Here is an 11,196-nt window from a genome sequence, read left to right on the forward strand (position 1 = left end):
ATTCTGGCAAAGCTCAGCTCTCTGCTCACATCTTAGAAAAAAAAAAAAAAAACCCAACAGAATTCTTTAGAAATGGCTAGCTAGGAAAATGTGCATAATAGGAATAAAAATGCATGATCGCATGGGTCGAACCAGAGGACCTAGTTTACCTGGTCTCCTAGGAGAGATCTAAAAATGAGATTATCAACTACACCACTAGAGCAAAGCTTTTGCAATATTCACATACGTTCCAGTATTTAAAACTGAATACTCCAGCAAATCTTGCAGCTGGTTTCCACGTGGGGAGGAAGGTACAGAAGGAAGGCAGTCTGAACCTCTCTGTAGGAAAGAATGACAGAAATCCTGCCTCCCCCCCCCCCCCCCCCCCCCCGAAAAAAAACCCCAAGATCAGAAAGTGAAACTGTCCAAACAGAACTTAAAAAAACCCTAGCCTTTTCCATTGATAGTGGTGATTTAACAATACCTTGAGTTTAATTCAAAGGCTGTACAAACCCCTTCACTGTGGGTTTATGGAAAAGTCTTAAGATTTATGGAATGACTTAATTGCAGGGTGAAGTGACAGATTTGCAACAGTTTTGTTTTCAAACACGGGAATTCCTCTTCCACGTATGGGAAACAATAGCTTGTAACTTTTAAGTTCACCAGCTAAAAATAATTTGCTATTTTGTAAATATCAGCCTCAGAAGATCTATATACCCACTTCTAGACCTATTTCAGGAGGTTACAAGATCTCTGAATGATAACTTTTTGATTCTGTGAAAGTAATTATTTTACCTTGGGAGTGACTGTATTTATTACTCTGAATGTACTTGAATAAAATCCTGTAAGATAGATTTATGTGAGGAGAAGCTTATATGCTCCCAGGAAGAAAAGAAATTGAGAATTTTTTTTCAATTGTCATGCTTTTATTTCTCATTGTCTGAGTGTTCCTGTTCTAATTTCTCCATTGTCATTGTTATAATTTTTCCACCACTTTTTTTCTTTCTTTTTTTTCTGTGTAACTGGATCTGCCTTGGTGTGTCCGGTAGAGACAGACTGTGGGTGTGTGAAAAAATCTCCAGACACCTGGAAGGTTTCTGATTTAGACATAATAGCGGATCCTATTCTGTCACCTCCCACTTCTCTTCAGTCTGCTGTTCACAATGTCATCCGCCTGGCACCTACTCTCTTTGACACCCAGCACTGTGAGTCCGTAGAAGATATCTGGCTAGCTAAGAACTCAGCTTTTAATATGGTCATCTGAGCTCTTGCAGACAGATGCATATTAAACAGCATCTGTAGAACTTGCGTTGTGGTCTGGCATGCAGAAGATGCTGTTGAAATGTAAAATTATTGAGAAGTTGCTTTTTGTCTTTGAAGGAAACAGATTTGCAGCAAATTCATCCCTGGAGTAGTGTACTAGGGATGAGTTTTCTTCATTGAAAAACCTTGACGTTTTCTAGTTGTTATTAGAAAACTCATGGTAATCACCAAAGCATGTTTTAGCCTATCTCAGCTTAGATAGTTGTGTTACATACAAGGTTTAGCTTGAGTTAATTTATGGGAAACTTTGAGTTGCCATGTTGCACTGGCCCCAGAGTTGGGATAAAAGCTCGCTCTGTCCAAGTTGGTAACAAGAATCTTGCTGACTTCCACTGGACAAAAACGTTACACTTGGTTTGCGCTTCAGTTGCCACAGTAAGTATCCTGGATCCAGACCTACAAAAATTTTTAGGTAAAATCAGAAAATGCTCAAACCCTTTTGTGTCTGCATGTCACTGTCTTATTTATGTGTGGGCAAGAGCGCGCGGGACCTTTTCGGTCTAACCAAAGAGAGCAGAAGGCAGATGCTGTTGGGCTGCCTCCTCTTAGCGCCGGCCCTGGCGCCTTACACTGCGTTTGCAGTCCTGTAATGTGAAGGACACGAAGGTGGGAACAGGTACATCCTGATGTTTATGTAAGTAGAATGAAACAGAGAAATTAGAGAGAGGAGAGAGGGTTTGAATTTGCTTCCACTGTTATCTCAGAATCTGGGGATGAACCTGCTAATGTTTGGAATTCGAAGGATTACAAAAAGTTTTGTGTAATTACCTTTCTAATAGAAGAGTGTGGGCTTGTATTTGCGGGTAAGATAATTAAATTCTTTGGGATTTTTGCTGCTGTTGCTGTAAGTGCTTTCTTAATAGCTAAACTTAAGGTAAAGACGCTTTCATGTTTAGAATGAATCAGTTATAACACCTTTTACTAATGTTCAAAAAAAATTTTACTGAACCATAACCTCACTGGAGGTATGGAACATCCTGTGAATTTTGTAAGGTAAACAATTATTGGAAAATTTGCCATTATTTAGGGTCAAAGTGTTTAGACAGTCATTTCTTTTGGTCTTGCTCTTGATAACCAGGTGATTAAAACCAAAAGCAAAAACCCAACGTGTCCAGTTCTTGGATGTAGTGAGTACTAAAGCCTCATTACTTCACTTCTTGGCAGTTTGCAAGCGTGAAAAGTGATTTCTGGATGATGTACTATATTCTCAGTGTAAAAGTATGGAAGTGTTAATACACACCACACGTCCCTCCATTCTAGTTTTTAGCCTCCAGTAAAGTTAGTTGTATGTTACGTGTCATCTTTACTGATCCTAAGTGTTCCACCAAGATAATTACAGGGAAGAGGGAAGGAGAAATGATGTCTGGTCTCCTTAAGAGTAAGAGAAACCTGAAGTTCAATCTTTTAAAGGCAAATCAAAGCCTTAGGATCTAACCAGGGATCTATTTAGTTACTATAAAGCAGATCTAACTATCAGGCTATTTAAACTCTCTTGCTTGCTTGGAGAACAGAAACTAAATAGTTTCACGCAGTTAATAAAGTATCAATGCATATAGAACTTCATTAAGGATTTATTGCCTCAGTTTATGTGCATACGATGAAGATAAAAGCCCGTGACTTGTATCTTGACACCGTGAGTTGAAGTAGTCAGTTGACTTTATAAATTTCTTTACAATTAAATCTCTGGGGCAATTCTAATCAGGTGAGGAAAAACAAAAGGTAAGTTAAGCGCCACTTCCAGCAAAGGAATGTGGGCTTTTGTTCCAGCCCCTTGTTGAAATGACTTTTTACATCCTGTTGTGAGTGACAGAATTGAATAACCAGAGTTTTTAAATTTGGAGTCGGTCCACTCGGAGCTTACATAGACTTAACATTTGGCATCATTTGGCAGCGCTTCTGCATAGTACCAAAAGAGCTATATTGATGAAGTGTTTGTGTAAGGATTTTTGTTCTGAGCTTGTTTGCCTTCTAGTAGTAGAATATGCAATGCTCAAACCACCTTTTTTCCTATAGAAATTTTCAATACTATTCGAAGGGTTATGAACAGCATATTATATGCAGTGATTATACGCTTTCACTATTGATTTCTGAATCATTAATAGTGATTTCTCTCATTTCTGGAATCAAATGAATCCTGTTGTAATCTAAGCTATTCCCTTTCACGTGTTGTTTTGCCTGTTTACAGTGGTGGTGTGGATTATCTTAAATATAGTGTTTTTGTCTGTTTTAAAGCTAATGATGGGAATTGGCCGATACTTAAGCAGAGCTCAACCCCTGTGGTGAAACCCCCTCAGATCTCCAACACAGACTGGAAAGAATCAAGCATGGACACTGCTTTAAAACAAGGAACTATATCCAGCCAGCCTCTGCCAACTGCAGTGTTAGGAAGCACTGATAAGCTGGTGGGTTTCATCTGCGATATACTGAGAGATCTGCTGTGCTGAAATTATGAACCTTTGACTTCCGTAGCTGAACTCACTTCAGTTACACAGACATTCGTTTGCCCTGCTGATAATTATTTCAAAAGTCATAAAGAAAATTACCGTTGTATTCCTCCTGTTCCTTTGTGTTCCTACCACATTACAGTATTTTCTGTTTTCAACTTCAGTAGTTTGTATTTCTTCCTGTTCTCTTACATATCTGGTTTCCCCTTTTCTCTCTCTTTGCTTCTCCTAATCATCTCCCTGACCTTCCTATTTTTCTAATTCAAAGCTTTGTTACTCTTTTTCCTTCGTGTAGATTGTCACTTTTCCAATGTGCTCTTTTTCTCACCAAAAATCTCAAAAGAAGTCATTAAATCCATCCTCGAATGAGTGCATTGGTGGTGGTGTTCTGGTACCTTATGAATTCTTCAAGACTGTAATCTTTAAAGAATAAGGACCTTTTCTTTAAATAGTTTTGGTAAACTGTGTTATCACACTATGTATTATCAAATACATTATCAACGAGATACTGAGATTCAGAACAAGTTATTCAGGCTTTGTTTTAAAGTATGCAAATAGTTTTGGGTTCATATTAATGTATTATAGCTGAAGTGGCTTCTGTCTGATGTATGATGAGGCCTTGTGATAAATTCAGGTAGAATCATGCCTAATCATTAAAGGAACACAAATTTTTTATACTGACTCCTTTGCTGTCACACACGATGATTATTATGTTTTGTTGAATGAGGAATATTCTTGCTCACAAGTTTTGGTTTTTTTTAGATAAATGTTTTTTATTGTTCTTACATAGGGTCTAGACCTGGGGAAGGTGCCGCCAACAGTTCCTGGTGTAAGCAAGCAGTTGCCTCAAAACTATGGGACCTATCCAAGTCCAGTTCCCTTGGGAACAGGGTCTACAAATTCTCTGGAAAGAAGGAAGGACGGGAGCCTGCCCAGGCCTGGCACCAGTATCGCCAATCGGCAAAGACCTGTTCCGCTTCCGCCGCCAAGCAACGTGCATCAGCCCAGCTCTTCCCAACAGATTCAGCAGAGAATTTCTGTACCTCCCAGCCCCACGTACCAACCTTCTGCCCCCCCCTTGTTTCCCGGAGGAGAGGGCAGGCCAGAACTCCCTCTGACTGTGGCAATCAGGCCTTTTCTAGCTGATAAAGGATCAAGACCTCAGTCTCCCAGAAAAGGGCCACAGACAGTGAACTCCAGTTCCATCTACTCAATGTATCTTCAGCAAGCAACGCCACCAAAGAATTATCAACAAGCTGTATACAATACATTAAATAAGTCGGTAAAAGCAGGTAGAATATATTTTGCTTTTTTCCTTTGAAATAGACTGTTAAGATCTACTTATTGGGCTTAGTTTACTTTTCCATATCAGAGTGAAAAACTGTGTCTAAATCTGCGAGAAGAGGAAAGATATTCCTATGTGTGCAGCATGGCAGAAGAGATACATTAATACACTAGTACACGAAGATAATCCTTGCAAGTTCCTTTTTTTTTGTTTAAAATGCTTATTTAAAATCTTCACTATAAAAAAGGCACATATCAGTTTAGAAGTTTTAAACATCAGTTCAGGAATCCACCATCATTTTAGAATTTACTGTTCAGGCACTGAAGGCCAAAATAAAAGCTATCAACTTCAGAGCAGGTATTATTACATAAAAAATATAATATACATTTAAATTTAGAGCTTGGCAATTGGTAAAAGACAGTCACCTGTTCGGTGGTTATGTAAGGACATGTCCAAAGCTATTGAGCTCTTTGTTCAGACATTTTCTGTTAGGATGCCGATAATGTCGATAATTCTTTTTCACAGAAAGAGTGGTCGGGCATTGGAATAGGCTGCCCAGGGAGCTGGTTGAGTCACCATTTCTGGATGTGTTTAAGAGACGTTTAGATGTGGTGTTGGGGGATATGATATAGGGGAGAACTTTATAGTGTAGGGTAGATGGTTGGACTCGATGATCCCAAGGGTCTCTTCCAACCTGGATGATTCTATGATTCTATGATTCTATATTTTTGGGGTGACAAATAAGTATACATTCAGTTACCTTTTCTTTAAAACAAAATGCAATTAGAACAATGCAGTCTGGATACTCTATCAGTACTTTCAGAAACAAGTTGAAAAAACAGTGTCTAGAGGTGAGAGGTTTTCTCCTCTTACTGTTTCCTCTTGAAAGAGGAAAAACATTTCAAAAGTTACTTGTAGCTTATAATTGTAAGAAGCATCCCCATCACCAACAGGTGAGTATTTCTTTCTGTTTGGATAGGTACCAATATAATTAATTTGATTTTTTTTTTCTCTTTCTGTCTGCATTAGTAGTAACAACAGAGATAGATGTGGTTTAGTTGCAAATATTTTATTATGTAACTTGAGAACAATTCTTCACTGTTTTCCATCTTTCTTTTCTTCAGTTTATGGAAAACCTGTGTTACAATCTGGTTCGACTTCTCCCTCACCCTTGCCGTTCCTTCATGGCTCTTTGCCTGCCCAGACTTCCTCACAGCCACAATCTCAGCCTCAGACTGAGGTCTCTGAAAAAGATCAAGAGCTGGAAAACGCTCCACCATCCAGTGAAAACAGCAATGTGGAAAACATTCCTCGTCCTCTCAGTCCTACGAAGCTCACGCCTATCGTGCATTCGCCCCTACGGTATCAAAGCGATGCTGACCTTGAAGCTCTAAGAAGAAAATTGGCCAATGCTCCTAGGCCGTTAAAGAAGCGGAGTTCTATCACTGAACCAGAAGGCCCAAGTGGACCAAATATACAAAAATTATTGTATCAGCGCTTTAATACTCTTGCTGGAGGAATAGAAAGTGCTCCTTTTTATCAGCCAAGCAACCCCCAGGACTTCATAGGCATCTTAGCTGATGTTGATAATGGGAATGCTAGTACCAATGGCAATATTGAAGAACCTATTTCCGTGCAACCTACCGTTCCTCTTCCTGATGAACCGCCCCCTTCGTCAGATGCCAATGATAATGAATTACCTTCTCCTGCTACTGAGGAACTGATCAGCACTGAAACCACAAATCAAACATCTGAGACAACCGAAGATGATAACAACAATCTTGCTATAGTTCCTTCTACTGAGCAGTCACCCAGTCCCACACCGGAGGTCAGTTCTCCAGTAGAAGAGGAAGCTCCTTTGCCACCCGCGCTTCCTCCTCCACTTCCTCCAGTAAGTAACAAAGCAAAAAGACAGTTTTGTGACCTATAGCATTAGCTGTGCACTTTAGCATCACGGGAAGATGGTAAGCTTTTGCTAAATGGTACGTCTGCACTTCAAGTTTCATGACACTAGAAGAAAAGAAAACCAGGGCGGCTCCAAGGAGAATCCTGATGGATTAGTTTCTTTACTACTGTAGCAGTTTAATAAGGAAAACATGCACACAGGCAACAGGATGGTGTGTGTGTACTTTAGGTTGTAGAAGTTCTTTTGGGATATGCTCTTCTTGTAGAACTAATTCTAGAATCTGAGGTTCTGTAAAAACTACTTTTTTCTCTTCCCCAGACCTACAAAGAATAACTGTTTGTATGAAACTAAGGGCAAGCTGTGTCAGCAGGAAGCTTTCTAATTTGCAAGCGAGCTGAAATAACTGTTCTGGGAGGAACGCACTCCTTTTCCCCACTCGGCAGAGAGATGCGAGACCAGGGCTGACAACACAAACAGCACCACAGCTGACTTGTTTCAACTGAAATGTTTTTCTAATGGGCTTGTCACATAATTTGAATCGCTTTCCAAGTCCCTCCTCCAGCTGCACCTAAATCTTTTCAATACTTGTCATTACCAAAATCCTACAGCATATAGAGTGACAGAATGGTTTGGGTTGGAAGGGACCTTGAAGATCATCTACCTCCGACCCTCCTGCCATGGGCAGGGACACCTCCCACTAGACCAGGTTGCTCAAAGCCCCATCCAGCCTGGCCTTGAACCCCTCCAGGGATGGGGCATCCACAGCTTCTCTGGGCAACCTGTTCCAGTGTCTCACCACCCTCACAGGAATTTCTTCCTAATATCTCATCTAAATCTCCCCTCTTCCAATTTAAAACCATTACCCCTCGTCCTGTTGCTACAGAATGGAGAATTGAAAATAAGGAGATAACTGGATTTTATTCTTAGTTGTCGGTATGACTCACTTCAACATTGGTTTCAAATAATATGTCCACTTTTTCGTTCACGTAGGGACCTTGCATTCCCCTGACACTTTGACTGGAGTGTGCATAGGGCCTCGTATCCATTTTCCGTGAGCAAAAGTGGGCCAGGATGCTTCTGGGAGAATGGAACATGCTAGCAATGGATATTACTCATGCTGTGAGAGGCTTATTTGCCAAACTGAAATAGCTGTACAAAATAGGAGCATAAATGAAAACAGATCTTGCAGTGCTAGAGACTTGAAAGCATTCTGTAAAAGCTGTAATTAATATTATTTTTTTTTCCTCTGGAAAGCGACAAGGACACATGAATGATTCAGAATATTCTCAAAACACGTTTAAATGTGTTCTGGATCTTGAGAATGCGTCTTCTGGTAACACCAGCTAGAACGTTACATAAAATAGCTTTGTGTTCTGTACTTTTCTTTCCCGCAGCAAAACTCGTGACTTGTCAGTGCCGACCGACAGCAGATACTTCTGCTAATTCAAGGCAGAGACTCCTCCGAGCAGAGACTGATACTCGGGCTGAATCCTGTGGTGCTTTCGAGTCTCAGCAAAAGTTTTGACAGTGGCTCAGACAGTCCTCCAGAAATACACTCAGCTCGTATTAGGCACAATTAACATTGTGGTGCTTAAAACTCATGGACTTAAATACTTTGTTCTTTGGACTCACTGCCTTTAATTAGAAGCCTCTAGATTATATTGACATGCTTTCGTTTTTTGTTTTTTTTTAACTGACCAAGATGTAGTAAGATATCGAGCCTTTTATTTAGAGACTTCTTTATAATAGAAACGTTTGTATAGCCCTAATTACCGTTTAAGGAGGACGGGATTCTGATCTAGTTAAAAAAGTACTAACTGAATAATTTGTAGTACTTACACACCCTGAAATGACGCCTTCCAACCTTCATCTCTACTCAGACAAAACGCACCAACTTGAAGAAACCCAACTCGGAAAGAACGGGCCACGGTTTGAGAGTGAAGTTCAATCCCTTGGCCCTCCTCCTGGACGCTTCTTTGGAGGGAGAATTCGATCTCGTACAACGGATCATATACGAGGTGAGCTTCCCAACAACGGCGGCCTCTTTAAATACTTAGAAAAGGGGGAGGGGAAAAAAAGTGCTGAACTATTTTATGTTTTCCATAGGTTGATGATCCCAGTAAACCAAACGATGAAGGAATCACACCTTTGCATAACGCAGTGTGCGCTGGGCATCACCACATTGTCAAGTTCCTGCTCGATTTTGGTGTAAACGTGAACGCGGCAGATAGCGATGGGTGGTAAGTGTCAAGATTTGTAACTCGGCGTCTGGGAGAAACACCATTTCGATGCACATTTGAAATTTAGTTGAGACCTGTTTGGGGAACGGTTTCCTCCCCATTTACCCCCAGCAAATAAGCGTTTTCTGATCTCTAGGTGGTGGCAAACTCAAATGCGAGGTTACACGGTGTTCAAATCATGCCTGACCACACTGAAATCACACACTACACGTTGTGGTTTCACTTAGTGGTGTGGCTGCACTTCTTGTTCACGTGCTGAAATAATTAAACTGGAAATAACAAATGACAAAAGTTAATTTAAGTTTCTTCTTCATATAACCCACCTCAGATGTTGGTGGTGTTCAAGAATCCAGCCGTACGGGTAGATGTAGCACTTGGGAAGCATTTGGAGGGGACAGGAAGCCTGGCTGTGCTCATCTCTTGAGCTCTCACCTTCCTTTTTTACCTTTCAAATTTCCTCATCTTGGAAAAAATACTCTTTTATACCCAGCACCTTTGTAAGCTGGAAAGAATCAACGTTTTTGTTAACATCTCTTTTATCATATTTGGCCTTTACTGGAGTCAGGTAAATCCTGGAATCCACTCCAGTTGCTTGACAGGTTTTGGACGATGCATCCATATACAGTAATCCTAAAGAACAATCTCCCTTAAAAATAGAGGGGCTAAACAAGACGAGATGGCTATAGCAAGATGAAATAGGATTCCTGGAAGTTTCTTTTTTCATGTGCACATTTTTCCTTTATTTCAGGACACCTCTGCATTGTGCTGCTTCTTGCAATAGTGTTCATCTCTGTAAACTGCTGGTGGAATCCGGGGCAGCTATTTTTGCTTCAACTATAAGCGATATAGAAACTGCTGCAGACAAGTGTGAGGAGATGGAAGAAGGTTACATTCAGTGCTCCCAGTTCCTCTACGGTAAGCTGTGACGCTGCCTTACAAACTCTTTTACCTTTTCTAAAATTCATCCCTTTTTGTCTCTGATCTGTACGAAACATCTGCTTAGGCTCAGACTTGACCATACTGTCCATCACCTCCCTCTCCTTTCCAAATGCTAAAAACAGAATAAATATTCTTTTCATTATTACGTTGCTCATAGCCCTTAATGTTCTCTGAGTTACTTTGAAGTCCTCCTAATGTTACAGATTTTTACAGTTTAATTTGGCTTAATTTCAAGGAAATGCTTCCACGGGGAGGTCTGGACAGTAACGGTGAGCTGTCGAGCATCTTGACAGAGATACTCCAGCTTCCAGATGGACACATTTCTAGCAGCAAACGTGAAGAAACACATTTTTATGAACGATTGACTTGCAGGATCTATTCAAGTTACTAAGATACGTTTTGCAAGAAAGTGTCTTGATGGAGCAGACAAACTTTTAATTTACATGAGAGAATATAAGCGTCATTAAGGCTCTATATACCTGACATTGTGCAGGTTTTCAAAAGCTTCAGGTGCAAGTGTCTAAGGCTGCTGTAGAGAGCAAGGCCCGTTAGAAAAATGCAGCAGTTCCGTAAAGCTGCTTTGCTCAAACATTTTTAAAACTATTTTTATCCTCAGTTGAATATTGTAAAGTTTCCATCGCATATTGCTCTAAATTGGTTTAAAATATTTTATAAAATCTGTTTTTATCACGTAGTTAAATTTCTGAGAGCATTTCATTATGGAAGTGCTGACAACTGTTCATGAAATGTTACAGTAAGAAGCTACTATTTGGGCCACTGCATCCATACTAAAAATCTCAGAGGGAAAAATAGGATATTTTACCATCTAGTGCATTCTCTAATTTGCTATTAACAGGAGTGCAGGAGAAGTTGGGTGTGATGAATAAAGGAGTGGTGTACGCTCTGTGGGATTACGAAGCCCAGAACAACGATGAGTTGTCATTCCACGAGGGCGATGCCATCACTATTCTAAGACGCAAGGATGACAATGAAACAGAGTGGTGGTGGGCCCGCCTCAACGATAAAGAAGGCTACGTGCCTAAAAACCTTCTGGGGGTAAGTTTCCCTCTCTTCTCTGCT

The 11,196-nt window shown here is 40.3% G+C and overlaps 1 protein-coding gene across 3 annotated transcripts in view; it reads left to right on the forward strand.

Moving 5' to 3' along the window:
• PPP1R13B (protein phosphatase 1 regulatory subunit 13B) overlaps positions 1-11,196 on the forward strand; it is a 69,937-nt gene that overhangs the window by 56,137 nt on the left and 2,604 nt on the right. For 2 of the 3 annotated variants that reach the window (XM_074149092.1, XM_074149093.1), the window contains exons 10-16: positions 3,535-3,704; positions 4,537-5,038; positions 6,156-6,922; positions 8,818-8,955; positions 9,044-9,177; positions 9,926-10,092; positions 10,973-11,172. In XM_074149092.1, the coding sequence (XP_074005193.1) occupies positions 3,535-3,704; positions 4,537-5,038; positions 6,156-6,922; positions 8,818-8,955; positions 9,044-9,177; positions 9,926-10,092; positions 10,973-11,172 (2,078 nt within the window). Of the gene's footprint in view, positions 1-1,028; positions 1,185-3,534; positions 3,705-4,536; positions 5,039-6,155; positions 6,923-8,817; positions 8,956-9,043; positions 9,178-9,925; positions 10,093-10,972; positions 11,173-11,196 lie in introns of all 3 variants that reach the window. The other variant, XM_074149091.1, reaches the window with a different exon arrangement.

The sequence above is a fragment of the Numenius arquata genome, chromosome 6, assembly GCF_964106895.1.
Source record: "Numenius arquata chromosome 6, bNumArq3.hap1.1, whole genome shotgun sequence".
Classification (NCBI taxonomy): Eukaryota; Metazoa; Chordata; class Aves; order Charadriiformes; family Scolopacidae; genus Numenius; species Numenius arquata.